The sequence below is a fragment of the Uloborus diversus genome, chromosome 6 (assembly GCF_026930045.1).
Source record: "Uloborus diversus isolate 005 chromosome 6, Udiv.v.3.1, whole genome shotgun sequence".
NCBI classification, from domain to species: Eukaryota; Metazoa; Arthropoda; class Arachnida; order Araneae; family Uloboridae; genus Uloborus; species Uloborus diversus.
In genome coordinates, this window is record NC_072736.1 from 42,515,432 (window position 1) to 42,537,946 (window position 22,515).

A 22,515-nucleotide genomic window follows, 5' to 3' on the forward strand; every position below is an offset into this window, starting at 1 on the left:
GAATAAACTTTACATTTTAAAATACGAGTGTTCGTTCTTTGCTTCTTCAGAACAAAACAGAAGTCATCTTCATTTTCCGATTTCATTAAACTTCTTGCAATTGAATTTTTTTTCTTTGTCACTTATTTCTTCTTTTCTTTATGGAGTTCATAAGCAATATGCTTACGCTTGCGCAGATATCTTACTCTCAGGTCAAGGAGAACTGTGGGATATATGACGATCATAATGAAGCGGAATTGAGCCATGTTTATGTAGCAATGCAATAAGGTTTAACAAAAATAAACATGTGTTGTTTCATATGTTGTGCTGTTGGTAAACACAGTATGAATTTAACTCATTTAAGTTAAATTATACCTAATCATTTGCATGCGGTAGGCAGAAATGCCGCATTTCACGGGAACATTAAAGTTGAAGATCTGTGAAGCAGAGGATTTACGACCAACTGAATTTGCTACAAGACATGCAAATGTTGTAGGAAAACAACAGCCTATGCTAATTGATCCTTATGTTGCTGTGGATGTAGATGAAATACACGTAGATCGATCATCCACGAAACAAAAAACATTTAAACCGGTGTGGAATGAATTTTTTAGCACTGAGGTTCATAATGTACAAAATTTGGGTTTAACAGTTTTCCATGATGCTGCAATTCCACCTGATGATTTTGTAGCTAATTGTAACATTTCTTTCGATGAGCTTTTGAATTCAGCGAAAGAATCTGGAAAACGTGAATCTGACGTTTGGGTATGTTTGAAATCTTATAACTTTCCCTTCACATGTAAGATTAAAAAGTGGTGGTTTCTGTCTGCGAAAAACTAAAGCAGTATATACCAGCTTAGTCACCCAGTTTCATGGTTTTTATTATAAAATTTGTGCTGTGTCTGTTCTTGTACGTTTAAGAGTTCCTTTATGCTTTTTATATTCATTTCCTTAAACTGCTGGTGATGCGAAATAAATGATGCATATGCGTAAACATCCGTGTACACTATTATGAAGGTAAAACTGATAATTAATATTAATGAAGTCTTAGAACTTTTTGAATTTTCTACTGGTCTTCTAGGGTTTCATCTTCTTTTAAAGGAACTGATTAAAATTGTTGACAAGTGCTACTAGCTACTTAACACATTTAGTACCTACATAATTCTTTTGTGCTACATAATACTAACCCGTTCAAGGGCTGAGTTAGATGCAAATTTGGTTGGCTTTGCTTCCCCCTTCGCAAGAAGGGGCTGTGCAGTTTTGGTCTCCTTACCTTAGGAAAGATATTTCTGTATTGGAAAGGGTTCAAAGAAGGGTTACTAGACTAGTAAGAGGACTTTCAGATTTGGACTATGATAACAGACTTAATATGCTTAATATGTATAGCTTGGAGCAAAGGAGAGCCAGAGGGGACATGATTCATTTGTTTAAATTTATCAAGATGAAAGATGTTAACGGGTTAAATTTTCTCACACAAAGCGAGACAAGGAGGCATTGTTTTAAGTTATTCAAACCTCAGGCTAACCTGGAAATCAGAAAAATTACTTCTTTTTGGGTTGTGGGCATTCGGAACAGCTTACCGGAAGAGGTGGTAATGAGCAAGCAGGGGCGGATCTAGAGGGGGGCCATGGCCCCTCCCAAAGCCTTGTGATTGTAGTATTTTTTTAAGGAAAAGAAAGAAAAAAATATTTTGAGAAGATAACAAAATTTAACACATCTGTTTTACTGAAAAAGAAGGATAGGCCTTAATTTGGAGATAAATTATATCCCTATCCTCAAAACAAAACTTTTTTTTTCCAAAATGTTTCTCTATCTTTTACATCATTTCTTGATTCCAACTACATACACTTGGACGATCTCTAAATACTGCTGCTCTCAGAGTATACCTATTGTTCACAAGACCAGAGAGAGCCTAAATTTTCGTTTTTATGGCTTTAATTTTGAAACTCGGGAGAGAACCCCCTTTTCCTATGCCCTTTCACAAATGCCTTGATATGTAGCAAAAAATTGCATTTTAAGTCTTTTATTTGGAAAAAATGTCAACGGAAACTAGCTTATCCAGCCCTTATCACTTGACTTGCTTAAAAGCAACTTAAATGAAATTTTTTGGGACTTCAATTACAAACGATTTTTGATAGGACCCCCTCCCTCCCTAGTTTATATCGTGATTATAGCTTTAAAAGGAGGTTTTTGAAGGAGCTCACGAATCTTCCATCCCTTTCTAAAATATGTATAAATATAGTTAAAAATCGAATTTTTAGAGCCTCAAAGGCAAAATATTTCCAGGAAGGAAGGATTCTAAGCACCTTCACACTTCCTTTAATGTAAGCAAACATTACCTAAAGGTACATTTTTAGGCTGGACAGCTGAAGAGCTAGAAGAGCACCCTTCCTTTTCTAACTTCTCAATGTATAATGACAAAATATTTTGGTATCTAAGCTTTATTTTCAAAAAGGAATTTTGAGGCCAGCGCCCGAAACCTGACCTTTCTCTGTACATCATCAAAAATTGACAAAATGCGTTTTTAGTTTCCTAATTTTCAAAAAATACTCGGAAATTTAAATTTTGAAACATTTTTGAGGGGGATTCCTAAATTCACCCCTCACCCAATGTCTCGATACTCCAAAAATTGAGTTTCTAAAACTTCATTTTAATATGATGGGGAGTTCAGAGTTTGTTCAAAAATTTCGGATGGCCCCTCCCAAAACAATCGGCTGGATCCGCCACTGTGAGCAAGGGGGTGGATAGCTTTAAGAGGACCATTGACCTTCATTGGGGACTAATAAATTGACTCGGACCAGCCTAACTGGGCCAAGAGCCTGTTGCTGGTCGTCACATTTGTATAAGATTCTATATTGTAAAAGCTGCCACTTCACCAAAACTTCACATACTACTAAGACCTTTTCACAAAGTTTCATTTGTAAAAATAGTTTCTCTCATCACTTTTAAGCTCAATCATTTCATCTGAATGCACACATCAGTAAAAAAGCCTCCAGCTTCCTAGACCTTCCCACTGAAGTCCTTGAGGCCAAAGGGATTTCAGATTAATTTTGTGATTGCATACAACATTACAGGATCTTTTTCACAAAAGATGTATAAAATACCCAGAAAAATAGTTTTTTTTTTCCTCTAAAAGATAAAAGTTTTCAAAAATTTCTTTTTTTCACAAACTGCAAACTTAAAAATAAAAATCTGGATCGATTCCTGCCGCTGTAACTAAAACTTTAGAGAAGATGATCAATCAAGAGTCGGAGGGGTGAACATCCCTCTACCTTTTTTATCTGTACACTACACAGGGCCGGATTTAGGGGAGGGCAGGCGAGGCTACTGCCCCGGGGCCTCCACAACAAAGGAGCCCCCACAATAAAATTTTTACAAAATATCCTAACTTTCACGGGGTCGAAAATATGGGATATATACATATATATCAAAATATTTGGATATACAGTAAAACCCCTCCTAACGGACACCCCTCCTCTTATGCGGATAATTTTTAATTCCCCAGTTCCAATGCAAATAACATTATTAAACCCCTGTTCTGCGGACACCTCTCTATCGGGCACAAAAAAAATTGTCCCGTTAGTGTCCGCATTTTAGAGGGATTTTACTGTATATCAAAGTATCGGATATTTTCGAAAATATGATGATCTTTTTGTACCCTGATTAGGGGCTTCCACTCCTTCGTTGCCCAGGGGGCTTCAACCCTTCCAAATCCGGCCCTGACACTACACAAGAGTCTTATATTTTGACACAAGCAGTGCTTTTCTTCCTGGCCTACACCAATGGTTTATTATAACACGACGCATTATTTAATGTAAGCAGGTATGAGGTCTGAACAAGCAGGCAAGGAAACTCATTTACTCCTCATTTTCAAAAAAAAATTACAAGTAAATGAATGCAACTTTTATTAATTTATTTTGGTGCACCTTTATATTACGTATTTTTTTCACGAAGCTGTACTGGATCTAAACTTCATTCACAGGAAAGGTAGGCTAAATGTAAACAAAGAATTGCGTCATTTGGCGACCTCAATCATATGCTTGACTTGAACAAAAAGAAATTGATTAAAAGCAGATGGCAAATGTGAATTCTATTGCTTGATCCCGAAAAGTGGCATATAGCGCTAAACCTTATGGAGACTTTTTAGTTTACTACTTTCAGTCTATGTCTTCCTTGAACAGAGTGTAGGAGAAGCAATCTAGAGCCCTTGCACCTAAAGCCCTGGATCCTTCTCCTAAGTAGCGACACGGGGAGTTGTCGGCCATGTTGGGGCCAAGCACCGGCTGTCTTCCTATGTCTGCTATGATGAAATAGTGGTTTCTTAGTAACTCCTTGTTAATAAATATTCCTAGATTCTTCGAGATAACAAAAATTTGAATGTACATTAACTTTTTTTAAATTTTTACTTGGTAAGGAAACTAATTTTGATATTAAGGCATTTTAATGTGCAAAGATGTTGATGTTTTACAATAATTCTCGACCTTTTTGCGAAATATTTTTTTACTCTCGTCCCCGAAAGCATGGAAGTAGGATATTTATGTTGAAAGAATAGATATTATGATTGTATTGATTATCAGAATAGCATAAATAATTAATCATCCATTGATTAATCGCAACAGATATACTTTATTAACCAAAAAGTAGATTTTTTTTATCGTACAAACACAAAATTAAGCTGTATGTTACAAGGGTTTAAACTACTGATTCTTTGAATTTTAAAGTAACATAACCAATGTATAAATATGATACTTGCAGTTCTAGTTTGTATAGAATATTAGTTTTTATTATTAAACTGAAATGAAATTTCGAATCGAAAACAATGTAGTATTTAAAAATAAAGCGGCTTTCTTTTCATCCATAAAACTGATGGATTAAAACAAACTTTCGCTATTTATTTCAAGGATTGAATTCTTCTTTGAAAACTTATAATTATATTTAATCATTTACTTAAAATATAAACTATCGTTTTCAGCATTATCGTTTCACTATACAAAGTAGATTTAAATAAAATTTTGAATGAGTAACGCAATGAAATGCAAAGTAAGATTTTCTGCCTTTTAATAAAATAAAATAAATGTTGTCAAAGAAGCATGTTCATTAAAAATAACACAGCAAAATACGGTGAGTGTTTCAAGTTTTATATTGCAAAATTGTTAAAATATAAGATATTGGATTAGTATAAATATTTTTATACAACATCAACTCTCTCAACAATATAATGTCCGTGAATAATTGTTTTCTTTTTTAAATGTCAATGAATAAAGGGAGACATTTGTCATATTAACTCATAGAATAAAAGTAATAAATTAGCTTAAGATTTTAAACAAAAGTTTTAAAATACATATAAAGAGATGAATCAATTACTCGTGTTATTGATTTTGTATTGCACATTAATGCATGCTTTCAATTCTGTTAAACATAAAAGTAATAGTTGCTTGTTTCAAAATGTTGCTTTCGTTTCACTGGCATTTTTCCTGAATTCACTAAACAAGTATTCAGATTACAGTTCTGAGATAAATAGAAGCATTGACGATAAAGTTTTAAATATTAACTGCGCTGAAATAATTTGAACTTTAAATTTTGGCCAAATAAATCGATATTGTTGAAGAAAAGTAAATAAATAAATAAGGAACTGGCCATTTAATAAATGCGTGTTTACACGGAATAGTTACAATAAATACTTTATGAAACACCAAAAATGGCAAAAAAATATCCAGTGAAAATAATCCTAGAAGAAGAAATGAACAAGAACTCACTGTGAAAAAGTAAAAACTCAAGGAATGCAATATTTTTAACTACGATGCGTTGGAAAAAAAAAAGAAAACGTGAGTTTTAATACAAACAAATATTTAAAATATATACCAAAAAACATTGAGTTATACAGAGATGCACACTGGGGGGGGGGGGAGGGATAAAAGAAGTGAAGTCATTACTGCCGATTCAATGCACCCAGATTTTACGTTTTTCTTTATTTCGTTTCCCTCTAGGTAAAGGATATAATTTGGTGCCCGATTCTGCCCTATTCACTCACTTAACGGCACAGTAAGTAGATGCTAAATTGAACGAAGAAATAAATATACCGATAAATAAATATGAGCAAGAATAGCGAGAACGCAATGTTAAAAGACCGGTAAGCACTCCGATTTTGGCCCCAAGATGTCAAACGATTGCCCACGTGATCGGTCACATCCAATAAGAATCGGAAGCGGCACCAGACAATAGGGGAAAACGATGTCGCTACTTCTTCTCCGTTCGAGGGCTTTACTTGCACCGGGTGGCAATTCTCGGAGGGGGAGATTCACCCTATTTTCTTCCTAAAATTGCTGCTTTCAAATGTACAGATTAACTTCTTTTCTAAGCCAGAATTTTCTTCTTTTTTGCATTGAAACACTTCCTCTTTATTTGGAAAGTTTTTTTTTTTCTGGTCACTATGTATCACAAAGTGATGTGTCCCCTTCTTTTTCCTCTAAAATTTCAATAAGGCCTTTAACATAAACTCTATATTGAATTTTGACTCTTCTTGGTTTCTTATCTTCTTCAATGATTTCTTTAAATTCATACCTAGCGCTTCATTTACCATTATTAGTTCATCACATTCTAAAAGCCTGAATCATTTGTGTCACTATCAGCTCACTTAATTGTTTTTGTTCAATATTGCCGTCATCAATGTTTTCTCCACCTGCAACAAATGTTGCTAAATCATGAAAAAAATTCCTTCATTTTGGTTTCCAGATTCTGCAAAAGATTTTTAATGCTCAAATGGAATTAGTTTTGAATGAAAAAGATCAGAAACTCATCTGACATTGCAGAAATAAGTTCCATCCAAAGGATGGGAATTGAAAAAAAAAAGAGATTTTAAGCTTGAGGTTAATCTGCATAGCAGATTGACCGTTACAAACATTCAACAGCTTACTGTTTGTTTCTTTGAAGATTTTGGAAATGTATGTTTAGCCTTGCCAGGATGACTTATATCCTGGTAGTTATAGAATAGCAAGTTTTTCAAAGTTTATTTACATGCAAGACAAACACAAGAAAGATTTACGACACAAAGAGAGGAAATCAGACCCTGAGCCCCTGAGTGGTAATCAAACCCACAACTTTCGGCTAAGCTTCTGCCACAAAGACCCAAGAGTTTACTGTACCTATTTTCCCTTTGTTTAATGTTGAACAAATTTCTCTCTAGTTTGTTCACAAAGAGCCCGCTGATTTCTTGAAAATAGACCGAATGAGAAATCTGAAAATTAACCTTGAAACTCATTGTAGTCTAAACTTTTGTTCTTCTACTTTTGTGGTTAAATGGTTAGAGAGTATGCATCTATCTGGAGAAGCTTGGACAAGTTAATACACTTCTCATACTTGGAAGTTTTTTTTAAGCTGGTTATCTGGCAGTATTCATTCAATCAGAGGTTCTTAGTTTTTTTGAATGATTCACTTCTAAAAATTATTTTTTTTTTATGATGAACGATTTTGATAGTGCGTTCATGCGGTTGCGCATGACAAATCCAGAATTTAGGTACAAATTCATTGTTTTCAAATCTCGCATTTGAAATAAGAAACAATTAGCTGCAATAACTGCTTTATAAGCTAATTTAGTTTACCTGGAAGGTTTCATAATCAAATGAAATGAGCAGTTTTGAACACAATATTCTATAGAATTAGTTTAAAATATCAAAAATCTGGTTGCGTCTCTATTGACTAACAAAAGTTTATTGTTGTGGAACTTCATATTGCCTAGTTAGAACAATATTGCGATTCAACTGTTATGCAGAGGTGTGTCTGCTTTGTTTGAAAATAATTTTAAATTATTCATTTGATTGCAACTTGTTCATCATTTTTTAATTCCAAACTATGAATTTAAAAAGAATTGTATATTGTTTATGTTTATTAAAGAATACTTTATGATTTCAGATTGATTTGGAGCCTGGAGGAAAAATTCATGTTGTAATTGAACTTATTCCACAAGGTAAAATGGTTATTTCTCTACCACAAAAATAATCATATGTCATTTTTACTTTGGTTCAAAGTTTATTTTAATAGTGTCTGCTGCATATTGAAATCACATTCATTCTATGACCATGTGCATTAAATAAAGAGCATTTATATTTTTAGTTAATACTTTATATGAGCATGAATTACTTTTTTTACTCACACAATGGTTTTAAAATTTTGTTGTTTAATTAACAGAATTTGGAACTAATGATTCAACATTGTTTAAAAGTTTTTGAAACTTTTAACCTTAATTCCTCTTTGCTCTAAATTTCATTGTATGACATCAAAATCAAACGCTTTTCTGACATCTATTGAAGAGCAAGTTTGGCACTGCGTTCATTTTCTTCTGAGTAGTGATGTGGATCGGGTAAATACCCAGCGGGTAGGTAAATATTTTTTGGGATTTTACCCAAGGCCTGGGTAAATACCCAAAAACTGGGTATTTAATAAAAAATGCAAAAAAGCGAATGAGAATTTTTTTTTTTAAATCTAAGTATGAAATAATTGGTAAAAACTGATATATACATATGTATTACACAGTTAATAATATTTTTTATTGGAAGACTTGATGAAATCGTGAAAGAAACATATCGTGAACCAAAGAACCTTTCTTCTCAATGTCATAATTGGAGAAGTATAAGCAATTCATTATGAACTTCAGGATTTCAAAATCACAATCTAGGCTAGTCATATCCAAAATGAAAAAAAAAGGAAGCATGAGGGATGTTTGGAAGAATAAACTGAGAAGTTATTAAGAAACTATGGTGTTATTTATTTTATTGATATTTAAGTGATATCATGGAAAATATAGAAACAGTTTTCACATTAATAAACAAAAAAAAAAGCAAAATTTTCTTTTCTGTTGCCTTGCTCATTTGCATTTGCTCCCCTGTAGGGTGGGAAGGTAACTATTTTTTTGGGTATTTATCCGAAGGCAGGGTAAATCCCCTAGTAATTGCACATTTTGCAAAAAATTTTTAGGTAGTATTAAAAGGTGACTATTATCTTTTTTAAACATAAACCCTAAAATAAAAGATTAAAAATTTTAAATGTTTATGTATATTATGTGTGTGTGTATATATATATATATGTGTGTGTGATACAGAATACACCTGAACAATTGAACTAGTTTGGAGGAAATTTCTGCATAAGATATACCTAAATAAATTGTAATAATAAATTGAGCGACATTTCGTTACATTTTGATGTCATGCAGGGACTATGTACAAAGCAATTGAACTGGATAGCTAATTTCGGCAGCCAATTGCCTTGTCTAGTGGTCGGAGAATTCTGACTGCGGATGTGGAGGTTCTGGGTTCAGATCCCGACTCAGGCATGGATGTACTTTCTCTTTCCTGTCTTTGTCCTTCCTTTGTGTGAATGTGTTGTGCCGTGAATAGTTGCGTACCGTACCAATGGGTTCTTATGACATGTGTGTACTCTGGAAGACAGACTTCACACCAAATTATGGTAAAGTTGGCAAAGTGAAGCAGTGCATCCCTAATTGCCAGCTAGCTGGCACAAAACGCCAGGGACAACATAGCTATAGTGTAGAAAGTAATTGGACTAGCTAACTAACTTCGGCACTCATAGCCTTCCTAACCCTCAATTCTAAAGTAATCTGTCTTCAGCGTTTGTTCTTTGGTTGTCTCTGTGCTTCTTGGGTCTCTTTTTCTACCTTGTCCAACTATTTCTTCCCCATTTTCAATAATTTTCCTATTAACCTTTGAAAATCATTTTCTGAAGGTTTTTTGAGACAGTGAGAAGCAAAGGAATGTGAGTCGACTCTTATAAGTTTTTGGAAGCAATGAAAAGCCTACCAAACCCTCGGTAGGCTTTCATTGAAAAATTTTCTAAATCATGCTGTACTGCAGCACATGACAGGGCTGCTCATGCTTTGAAACAGATGAGAATTTCTCCTAACTTTTGTACTAGTTATCTCCAAATTTTTAATTTTAGCACTTATGCCCCTTTGCTTCCCACTGTCTCAATTGAGAACTGATATCTTTTTAAATTAAAATAGGTTCTTAATTGTTTTAAGACATGAATCTCTTCCTTGGGTTAAATTACATAGTACTTTTCTTCTAATGAGACTTTTAGCAATTGTATTTCAAGTACATTTCTGAGAAACATTGAAAGTTGATCGATAGCAGTTGCAAAGAAACAATGAAGAATAATAGCAATTATAAAGTTATTTTTGTTAATAAATTTAATAAATTAGTTTTGAGGCTGATCTTACACAAGCATATGTTTGTGGTTTCTGGGGAATTTTAAACTTTTTAAATAATGTAGATTTTCAAAGCTTTCTTTTAATTCAAATCAAATCATCTGTTAAAATCGTTTTTTTCTTTTCACTTGTTCAAAATTACTTTTAAATTCAAGCGTACAATACTGAGAGCAGATTTCTGGTAATTATAAGCTATTCTCTTTATGTGCACTATACATACATTAAATCAAAAGTCAACTTTTTTTTTTTCAATAAAAATAGGTAACAGGTAAATATGTTTTAAATTTTTTTAGTTTCACCTCAAATAGTGAAATAAAAAAGATATGTGTTTTGTTTCTAAAGGCTATTTCTGTATGCTTGATTCATACTAAAAAGTATGAATTAAAGTAAGTAATGATTTCTTGATTGGGGGGGGGGGCAACACTCGAAAATTGCTTTTAATCTTGATATGTTTATATTTAAATAAATTCAGAAGCAGATGCAAAATTGAAAGAAAAAAAACATAGCCAGTGTAATAAAAGCTATTTGTACAAAATTTTTATACCGTCTATTTTTTTTGCTGAAAGATTCAACTTAAATTTTAGTGACTGCTGTAGAATTTACAGATCAACTGCAAGTTTTTAGTGTTATAACCAAGAAGTCATGTACTTATTTAATTTCATACTTTTTAGAGCAAACTAAGTTTATCAAAATAATCTTGAGATTTAAAAAATATATATAGATATATATGTATGAAAAAATATATGTATAGATCTTTCGTTTTAAAATTTATTTAAGGTGAAAGGTTAAAGCTTATTTACCTGTTTCTTACCCTTATTTAAATATATATATATATATATATATATATATATATATATATATATATATATATATATATATATATATATATATATATATATATATATATATATATGTCCAGCCTTAGTTATAGTTTGCCAACGGATTATGTGGAATTTGTAATGAGCAGTTAAGATGAGTCTATCTGAATCAGGGGGAAAATAAAAATTTGATGTGTGTGCTCTGTTAATTTCAAATTGACCCTGCTTTATTCTCTGATGGATTTAAACGTCTTATCACGCCATAGAGAGCATATTTCAAAAGCATTTTGTACAAAATTTTCTGATTCTAAATGTTTGTTATCAAATGGTCGGAGGCGCAGGGCCATTGGTAGGAATTGATATAAGGTGCCTTACATGGCAAGTTGCTCAGGAAAAAAAGGGGGGAATAATTTTACGCATCTTACTCATAGTCCAGGACAGTCAGATGGTTAATTTAGAGGCTAACACACATATCTTTAAAAGCTGACAACCCTGAAAACTAATAGATGCATCTATTTCCACCTGTAAACCAGATGTTCGCCGTTCTGTCTAATCAGTGGTCAGACTACACCATATTAAAGCATGGGATTGAAGGAGCGCAAAACATTAAACATAGTGTTTGAGCTCCTGCAAAAAAGCATGAAAATAGAGGTACAACCATTAGTTAAGATGACTGAAAATCTATTTAATTTAGAACTTAGTAAAACTTTTAGAACTTTTGTAAAAAAAAAATTTCAACTTCTCTAAAGAACAAAAGTGTATTATGTGTATATTTGTAGCGGAAATGTTATGTTTGTTTAATCTTTTGTTTTCTAGAAAATGCATCTGAAAAGCCTAAAGTTTTTAAAGAAAGGCAAGGTCTTAATAGGCGTAGAGGAGCTATGCGACGGCGTGTTCATCAAGTCAATGGCCATAAGTTTATGGCTACCATCCTTAGGCAACCTACTTTTTGTTCACATTGTAGAGAATTTATATGGTGATTATAATGTTTAATGCATAATACTAAATGCATAACTCTTTTGTGTCATAAGTATTTCAGTAACTTTTGTTATTGTTTTATCCTTGTTTATGGTAATATTGCTTTGTTTTAATTGTTACACTATTTCACCTTTTGTTAAGTTTATTTTGCTATAACATTAAATAACTGATGATTTATTTTTTTAATTATTTAAAAAATATTTTCTGATAGGTTAAAAAAATGTCCTGATTAATGACATCATGAATTAATTTCATTTAAACTATAAAGTGTTATATTATTTTACTTGTTCACATTTAATGTAAATAAAAAAATAATCCTGTTGTACAAAGCAGCACACTTGAAATATAAGGAACAGAAAGAAAAAGAAATTGAAAGAAAAAGAACAGAAAAAAATGTAGAACCTAAATTGAATGATGTAACAAAAAAATCTTCTTGAAATAAACTGGAAGGATTTAAGGAAATTTAATTCAGCTCAGGCAATGATAGATGAGGGAAATACCAAATCATTAGGGCTCAAATGAAAATATGTGACTAACATTGAGGGTTCGCAAGTATTAATAGATGCTGGTAATAAAAAATTTAAAAGCTGCTCAGAAATCAAGCTCAGTTCTATATAATTTGTTGCCATATCATTTTCAATTTAAATTGAAATAGAGTTCTTTAACATAATATTATCATCATTTTTATTCATTTATTTTTATTTATTTATTTATTTATTTTTTGTGTGTGTGTGTGTGAGAAAATTTAAATTTTTGTATTGTGTCAATAAAGAATCAATAAGGCATGTATAAAAACTTATGTTTTTATATTTTTTCTTCAGTGGCCCTAAAAAGTAACTTTTTTTGTGTTGTGTGTGCAAACTTTAATCATTATATATATTTTTTTGGCTTCCTATAAATTCTATATTTTTTCAAAATGTGTCCTTTTTTTTTTTCAATAATTGTCCTATATTTTGTCAGTTGGTCACTTTGACCCCTGCATTATGCTATTTATCTCACTAAATTAATATTTTTAGGGGACTTGGGAAACAAGGGTATCAATGTCAAGGTAAGAACTATAAATATTTTATTTTTAGTATTTTACATTAATATGAATTGATCAAATTCTATATATACTTATTTATGTATATTTTTATTTTTCTGAATAGTATGCACATGTGTTGTACACAAACGCTGCCATGAATTTGTTGTTACAAAGTGTCCTGGCTCACGTGATGCTACTGCTGATGAAGTAAGTAGCTGTGATTGGCTTTTTAAAAAAGAATACCTTAATACTTAAGCTTAATTCAGATTCCTACTTAAAACTCTTTGTCAAATTCTTAAAGACAATGGACGCCAGTTAATTGAATCAACCGGTGTAATGAATCAAATCGTCAAACAGAACACAATCCAGCTTTATTAAACTAGCCACTTTATTAGATCAGTCACTATATGGAATCAAAAATGTTTTGAACAAACATGATTCATATAAGCGGCGGCCACTGTATTATTTTATATTAGATCTCTAAAGGTAAACCTCTTATCTTGTCTTGTATTACAAAAAACTTTTTATGTATTTTAAATGGATGTGTTGCATAATGTTTATAAACGTTTTAAAGACTGAATTTAAATATTTGGAGCAAAATTAAAAGTGCAAACAATGAAGATGAAAAGAAACAAAAATTCACAAACAGCCCTTTCGAGGCTGACAAGCGAATTTATTCACCAATACAAAAGAGAGAGTTCACAACTGCAAAAATGGGCAAGTGAACTGAATATTTGCTTTTTTTGAATGAAAATTGAAGAATTGTATCCAATTTTTATGTGAGTCCACTAATTCAATTTAAAAAATATGAAATAATCAAAAAGATAATTTTTATATGAAAATTTTAACATGCTTTGCTCACATGGGACTATAAGTAGCACATCTCAAAAATGTAACAAACATAGCAGTTGTTGATTTATTTTTCTTTCCACTAAGCTCACACAAAGTTAGTTTACATAGCTGTTGCTCCATGGCATATAAATGATATGTAGTGACACATCTTTAACATTTCATAGCTAAATCAAAAAAGTTTCATTTCTGCAAGTAAATTTTCAGAGAATTGTAGCTTCTAGAAATTGACTGAACCTTAAATGCATAATGTATCAACATTTAAAATAATGAAAGCAGGTGTATGATCAGGATTGGAGTAAAACTCTTGATCCTTAATTAACATAAATAAGTTGTTAGTTTAGGGGTAAATTAACAGCACCGAACAACAACGAATCCATTGTAATGAAACTAATGACCAAGATTTACGATCAACCATCTAATTGATCATTATAATTTTACTGAATTTCTGTGAACTTTTCTAGCTGTTAATTTTGTTCCTAAATTTTTGTTGCTCTGTTTATTTTTATTTCATCATTTGATTTAATATTTATTACTTCAGTTATTAATAGAAGTGTTAAGTTGATTAATGAAAAGGACATACGATTTTTCTATTTTATGTATTGGACATTTAACAGCCAAATAATGAAATGTGGCTATTTTTTTCTTTGAAAATACAAACAACAAAGTTTTCAATTATTATAAATTCTTATTTGTATTCTCAGATGGAAAAAAAAAGCAAATATTTCAAAATTTGGCTGTGAAATGTTAGAACAAAACCCTGAATACTATGGAACGCCAACGCCCCTATAATACTTGGAACTCTTGTATAACTTTTTCATTCAGTAGTTAACATCAGTTAGGTTCTTACCAATGGAACCCTTTAATATCTTGTCTATTATGTGAGTGGCCCTTCACTCAAAAAGTTGTGTATGCCTACTTGAACCCCATGAATTCATACATTGTTGCCATTGAACATTTTTGTCTATGTAGATGGGTTTAATATTGTAATTTCTCCAAATTTTAAAAAGTGCATAAGTTGAAAATTGAACTAATCTTGCTTTCAATTTTAGTTTTATGTAGATCCGTTGCTTTTTTTTAGAATAGACATTCTGAAGCTCCCCCCCCCCCCCCTTCCTTACCATCACCCATCTGAAGTCTTGTTACAACATTCAACAAAATGTTGGACATGGAAGTAATTTTTCATAACTAAGGCCATAGGCGGATTTACGGGGGTGCCAGGGGGTGCGCCGCACCCCCAAAATTTTTGGTTGGGTTTTGAAAAAAATTAGTTTAGTATTGTAACGTACCAGACCATAAATAATAAAATTAAAGTTTTATTTGTCTGGAGTAATTGCATACAGCTATGTACAATTAATTTACAAAGATTGTAAATGCAGGAATATTATCCACAGAGGACTAACTTCGTTAGACGTTCAATCCATTTGCTTTATAAATCCAACTTGGAACATTGCGTTCCCGAGAGAATTTCGGACCTCAGTCCCGGCTCGTGGCGTAACCATCTCTGCCTCCAGAAGCCTTTCAGACCCCCGAAGAAAACTTCGATTCTCACCCCAGGGTGGTCTGTGCTCCGAGACAAAAGAGGAGGAGCGGCGCCGTAGTGACCGCAACTTTTGCGTAATCTTGCGAAGGGGATCTTGTGTAAGACCGTGGGACAACTGCAGTGGTTGCGTGTGGTCTCCAAGAATGACCCCCTGACAAGACGTAATCGTCGTGGGAGGCCGAAAAGAACCGTTGAGACCTCACAGTATATTTCACTCACAAACGCAGTTGGGGGAAAAAATTCATAGCTGCTATACTAGTAAATTTACTTAAATCCAGTGTATCATCACACGTCCCTAGTGAAAGAAAAACATAACTGTGCTCATATTAAGAATTAAAGCAAATTTATTCATTTGGAGGAAAAAAAACCTAATAAATAATTTCATGCAAATAAGGAAACTTCTCAAAGAATTTATTGTTCAGTGCCATGTTATTGTGTAGAATAATTGCATGTTCTGTAATTGGGTCCAAAATAAATAGTCCAAAAAAAAAAAAAAAACATGGCTATTGCAAAAACTTGATCAATAAAATCTTTACCGAAATCAACCGAAAACCAAAAATTTTAAGGTAAAATATCAAAATTTTTTGACGGAGGACTACCGGACAATTTACTGCAGTTGTGCATCCAGGGGGGAAGGGGCACAAAACTGGTGACCCTCCCCACAAAATGCTGAGTAGAAGTTTTTACAAAAATGTTCTGTATTATTGAAGAGAAGAAAAGATCTCATTTTGGGAAAACGCAGTTATTTTACGGAAAAAAAAGAACGTTGGGAAAAAATCTTAATTTCTCTTTCAAAAAGAAATATTGACATATAAATTTTTCAACAGCTTTAGATTATTGGCGGCGAATTGTGTGCCTTCTCGCACAATCCTCTTTCTTTCATATCTCCCCCTCCCCTTTTTTTTATTTTTTTCTATTTCGTTTTCATTTTATCTATTGGTCCTCAAAATGTTTCTTCTCCAAATCTTGGGCTTCACTTTCGTAAAATTTCCAAGGAAGATCTTCTAATCACCTAAATACATCGAAAATCGTTTAAAATTTCGTTTTTGGAGCTTCAGTTTTGAAAAACTGCAGTGTTCCTAACGTTACCAAGTATGGTCTTACACTCATGTGTTTAAGACTTTAATTTTGGAAAATATTCGAACAAGGGCCTCTGACCCCCCTTTCTCTATTATCATCAAAGAATGTTAATATTTTGGTTTTGAAAACTACTATTTAGAAACATTTAAGTGGGAGAATCCTTTTTTTTTAATACCATGGATTATTGCAGAAGAACTTCATTTTTAGGACTTCAATTTCGAAAATTTTCCAGGGGAGAGCTCCAGAACACCCCGTCCGGTAACAGCATCAAAAATTGTCCTCCGTAGTATTTTTGGAACTTCAGTTATGAAAAGTTAAAGAGGTAGCGTGGGGGAGGGGGTTACGTATTTCTATCTGCTTTTCAAAAAATCGATTGGAGGCAGTCTACGAGTCTCATTCATAACCCAAACTATAAATATGGACTATAACCACATTTATAAGACTAAAATTTCTAAAAATAGCCTTGGAGCCACACGTACCTTTCTTGCCTCTAAAATATCACCAAGAACTGTAAAACTGCGTTTTCAAAACTACTATTTCAAATTTTTTCTGGGGCGTGAATCCCATTCCAAACCAGTAGCTAGATTCACCCATTGCTTCTAATATCGACTTTCGTTTAAGACTTTTTCTGCAGTTTGAAATGTTAAGAATTGCCCATCCCCTAATCTTACTAAATATGGTTTACATCGCGTTTTTTAGACTTAAAAGTGTGACCCGCCCTAAAATTATTTTCTGATTTCGCCACTGCCTTGTTATTTCGGAAATAGCCCCCCCCCCTCCTCAGATCCCTGTTATTGTTGCACCCCCAAATATTTCGGCCTAAATCCGCCTATGACTAAGGCTGCCAGTATTAAAATATTAATTAAACAAAGATTTAATGTATCATTAAAATATTTCAAAGGGCAAAAAACAGTCAAAACTGAATTAAAAATTAAATAAATATTGAAAAAATAAGTTCCCACTAATAATTTTTTTAGAGAACAGACTGATTCAAACAAGTCTCTCGATCAGCCACTGCATTTACATCATGATCAGTTCTGCATAGCAATTGAAGGGAAACTTTCTCAAACATTTGTACTTAGTGCTAAAACTTTATTACTATTTGAACTGCATTGTGTCTGAAGTTATTCAATTTTTTATTTAGGTTGCTGGTGGTGGTGGTAGCAGATTTAATATAAACATCCCTCATCGTTTCACTGTTCATAACTATAAAAGACCCACATTTTGTGATCATTGTGGCTCTATGTTGTATGGATTGTTTAGACAAGGGTTGCAATGTGAAGGTAAAATTTTCTTTTAATGTGTTTAAAATTTATTTATTGTGTGAATGCAATGCAAGAAGTAAAAAAAAAAACTTCACACAAATTTTCTAATTTTTTATTCATTATGTTATGCTGTCCAATTATTTCTTTTACTCTTTAAAAAACTACAATATTTCATTAATGTAAGCTTTTAAAACTTTAGAAGATACAGTGGAACCTCCGAATAGCGGACAGTCAAGGGACCAGAAGTTTTGTCCGTTATTAGGAGGAGCTACTTAATTTACCTTTTTCAAAATGGGCTGTTGTTCCCTTTGTAGAACACAATCGAAACAATTGCGAAAGGTTTACTACATTTTACGTCAAGAGTAATTAATCTGTTTTTTCTTAATAAAGGTATACTGACAGCACACACTTGTCTTAAAAAGCATTTAATCAATTAAAGTAATCGGTTAAAACAGTTTGACATCTCTTTTTTGCATTACAAGCCTGTTTCTCAATATAAATATTTAAATCATTTACCTTAGCAAGTCTTTCAGTGTCCCCTTTGCTCAGGAATTTTTTTTTCAATTCTTTACTGTATTTCAGTGCTTCCAAAAATTCTCTACTTTTTATGATTAATTTATTTATTTTATCTGGAGTATCACTATTGCATGATTGACAGTTGGCAATATGACCTTGAATATGAGCAAATCTTTTTCATGTCTAAAAATTAAACAACCCAACAAAACCACGGCGCCATACAGCCGACTACTACCGGCGCCGGTCTGCTCAGTTGCATCTCCCGAGAGCTCCAGTTAGAAAAAGTACCCAGTTTCCCCTTTTTTATCTTAATTTTTGAATAGTTATTGTGTACAAAATTCATTAAAATCTCAAGAAAAACGTACATTAATTGTTAGACTGACATCAGTTTTCACTTATCTGCTTCAATACTCTCAAAACTAGCCGTAACAAAATTATGACTTTTTTTTTTCTTTTTCATTTTTTACTGCTCGCAAAAAGTACCATGTCTTTTACTTCTTTTTTTTTCTGCCCCCGACTTTTAAGCCCCAATTGCTGCTTCTGCCCATTACCACCCTTTTAATTCTAAGAAACAGTGATAAGGAAATGATGGTGGGGGGGGGGGAATATCAGTTGTAGAAGATGAAAAGCTTTGTAAGGCAAGCAGTTACTAAGATATTCTGTGAAAATAAAAAAAAAACGAAGTGCTACGATCGCAAGGGAAATTTTTTGTGAAATAACTGTCTGTTATTCGGAGTGTCCGTTATTCAGAGTGAATTACATGGAATGGCCTTTATTGAGGGACTGGGACTTGTAAAAATGTCCGTTAATTAGAGGTGTCCGTTAAGGGAGGTTTCACTGTAGTAAAGTTTCAAAAAAAGAACTTTGCAGCTTATGAAAACATATTACCCAAGGTTATTTCAGGAATTAGGACAAAAAGCTTTAGAAATGAGAAAAAAAAAAAAGCTCATGCTATTACTCACCAAGAAACTCTTGAAGCCTCAATGGCCCTCAACTTGGACTTCAACTAGTTATGTGAAATCCAAATGGATAATTTCTGTTGTTGGTGCTAGTACAAAGTGTTAAAAAAAACGTCTTTTTTAAAATACATTGTGTAATATACTAAGGTATTTCTAATGTCTGATAATTGAACCAAGACCAATCTTATCACTAAATAGGGTATATTAACAAAAGATATGCAATGAACTAGCTTTTTTACTGGAGTAGGGATTTTTGATAGCAGCCGTTCAGATTACAACCTGCGGTTGACCAATACCTCCTCTCCGTTATTCAGCTTTGCATCTGGTAAGGATTAGGACCAGAGTTTTATCTGTTGTGGTTTATTGTTTCAGTGCCAAATTTGTTTGGAGGGGAGGGGACTGAGGTCTATACTTTTTTATGATGCCTTGGAATCTTCGTATTTCGTTGAAGTGAATGAAGACATTTTTAAAAGTATATAAATATGACCGCTATGAGGACAAAAGCGGGGTCGGGGGATGGGGAGCTGTTTTTTCAAGTTTATATAGAGAAGAGCTTTTGGTTTGGGGGGTTCATCAGTAGCATGGTAGCACATAAAGTCAGGGGAAGCACATTATTTATGTGGAGAAGGATAATTAATAATGACTCCTGTGATAAAAAACTGAAGTTAAAAAAAAATGAAATTTTAGATCATCTTTAATTACATGAAGAGAGATAGGAGGCGCAGCCTGGTAAATTTTCAAAATTAATGCCCTAAAAATACAATTTTAGAGCACTTTTTATTAAATAAAGCTAAGGGAAAAGATATGGTTCAGAATTTGAACTAGGGATGCACTGATTAACTGGCCACTTTGCCAATCATTTATAATCAGCCACATTTTACCAATTAATCAGCGGGAAAAATATTTTTCAAAATATATTTTTTTAAGCATACCTTCAACAAGAAACAAGTTAACACATTTATGAACAATAAATAAACATAATTTGCTGGAAACATTATTTAGAACTGCAGTAATGAAAGTGTACAGAGTAAAAACATAGTTTAGAAAGTGCAAAAAACTGAATGAAATATAAAAGAATAATTCTCACAAATGAAATTCACACGACACTACAAAGAATAATTAAATTACAGGACATACTAATTGAAATGCAGAAATTATTTATCCCCCCCCTCCTGGCCTACCCTTTTCACATCATCTGCCTTGATATTAATTTTATTTCTATTAATCGTTTGAAGGACAGAAATGTAACAGAAACAAACAAATGTGTATATGATCCCACTGGAACCTCCCCTTAACTCTTTTATTTTATTTTTCAAAAAAATCAGGATCCTTTCCTAAAGTTTAGGATGATATCCTAACCCCAGATTTTGGTGACACAACTTGATTGTTTTTTCAGTTATTTTGTTCCTCGTAACTATACAGTAGAACCTCGATTAACCGAAGTTTCTGTTAACCAAGTTTTAAACTTTTAATTTTATTTTTAATAAAGAGTTTTAAATTTGAAAATAAGAATATTTTCTAGAAATATATCTAGATTTTTCTTCTTTAAAACTTACTACAAGTCATTTTCTATTTAGTTTTTTAACTGTAAAACAGTGTTTTTACATGCTCATTTTTATCTTTTAAAAATACAGTACAGTAGAAGACCATTATAATGCACACCTTGGGACCAGAGCTTTTGCGTTGTACAGGTTTTTGCGTTATGTAGATCATTTCGCAAATTTTGAAACTAATATTCAGAATATATCTATATATTAGCACTTCAGAATGAGTTTTATCTGCAATGAGTATTAAAGCACCAATATTACAATTAGTTATTCACAAATAAATATGTTTCACAATCAAAATCCTGCATTTCTGCTAGCTTCATGGTTTGCATAACAGTTGCATTTTCAAGAGCCATCTGGTATTTTCTGTTTACTATAAGTACTTTCAAAATTTAATTTGCCTAACAATTTTTATTTTTGCAAAGAAAAACAGAAGGATTTTTTAAACTTCAAAACCTATTGTTTACTTCTGAAAAGTAATGCGGTTTATAGAGAATTGCGTTATACAGGTCGGCGTTATAACGGTCTTCTACTGTAGTACCTTCTTTAAGGGACACCTTTGAATAAGGGACATCTCTATTTAGGGGACAGTTTCTGGTCCCAATCCCTTTGGATAGTTACCTCCATGCATTTTCCCCTCAATAAGGGACACTTTATTTAAAGGACAGTCGCAGAGAAAACTTACACAAAAATTATGTATATATGCATCAGAAATATCAAATTTATAGGAATACATAGTTTTCTTTTTGTCCAAAAACTAACTGGTAAAAGCTTGTCTTGACATTAACAGGCAAATAAACAAACAAATATTCTAAAATTCTTACTGTGGTCTACATTCATGCTTTTCCCTCTCTTATTTTTTTTTTCAATTGGGCTAAACCCAACAGATAGTGTGCCGCTTATGACAAGGTTTGTACAGAAAACTTGAAATGTAATCACACTGATTTTGCATTGTAAATTGCATGACATCAAACAAATGCATGTAACAGATTAATTCAAAATCCCAATTAATGAAAATCAGTTACAAAGCTTTTGATACTGCGAAATTTTAATACAATTTTATTTATTTATTTATTTTTCTGTTTGAATAATTCTGAATTTTATTTGTATATATAAAAAAAACATTTTCAATAATAGTTCTTAAATGTTATTAGTTTTCGCTTTTTATGAAACTATACTGGATTTACATACCATGCATGAATTCATCCACCTCCAAAGAAGGGACACCCCTATTTAAGAGACAAATTCTCCGGTCCTTTTAGCATCCCTTATTGGAAGGTTCTGCTCTATTCTCTTGTGTTTTAATTAATGTTTTTTAAAAATCTGAGATTCCGACAGCTTTTTATACAAAGTTTCTACTAACGTAGATTTTCGACATCCGACACACTAGCTGTCCCAATTAACTTGGATAATCGAGGTTCTACTGTACATATAATTACATCATACACCTTATTATTTAAATTTCTAATTTTTGATTTAACAAAATAATAATAATAATAATTGATGTTAAAAAATGGACAAACTTCACTTTTTTAATTTTTTTACAAACTGATGATTGAAGTGATATATATATATATATATATATATATATATATATATATATATATATATTTTTTTTTTTAATTTGTGAATTCCAGGAAAAAGGCGACATGACACTTGAATTTTAAAACTTAATATTCTGTTATTTGCCATATACCATTCTCTTCAGAAATAAATGAACTTCTTGAATCTTAACCTGTTT

The 22,515-nt window shown here is 32.3% G+C and overlaps 1 protein-coding gene across 1 annotated transcript in view; it reads left to right on the plus strand.

Moving 5' to 3' along the window:
- The first annotated feature begins 220 nt into the window (after positions 1 to 220).
- The window catches only part of LOC129223741 (calcium-independent protein kinase C-like), a 60,486-nt gene continuing 38,191 nt past the window's right edge, over positions 221 to 22,515 (plus strand). The window contains exons 1-6 of the mRNA XM_054858099.1: positions 221 to 744; positions 7,888 to 7,942; positions 11,830 to 11,989; positions 13,008 to 13,039; positions 13,140 to 13,222; positions 17,632 to 17,770. Of these exons, the coding sequence (XP_054714074.1) occupies positions 382 to 744; positions 7,888 to 7,942; positions 11,830 to 11,989; positions 13,008 to 13,039; positions 13,140 to 13,222; positions 17,632 to 17,770 (832 nt within the window). The 5' untranslated portion in view covers positions 221 to 381. The remainder of the gene's footprint in view (positions 745 to 7,887; positions 7,943 to 11,829; positions 11,990 to 13,007; positions 13,040 to 13,139; positions 13,223 to 17,631; positions 17,771 to 22,515) is intronic.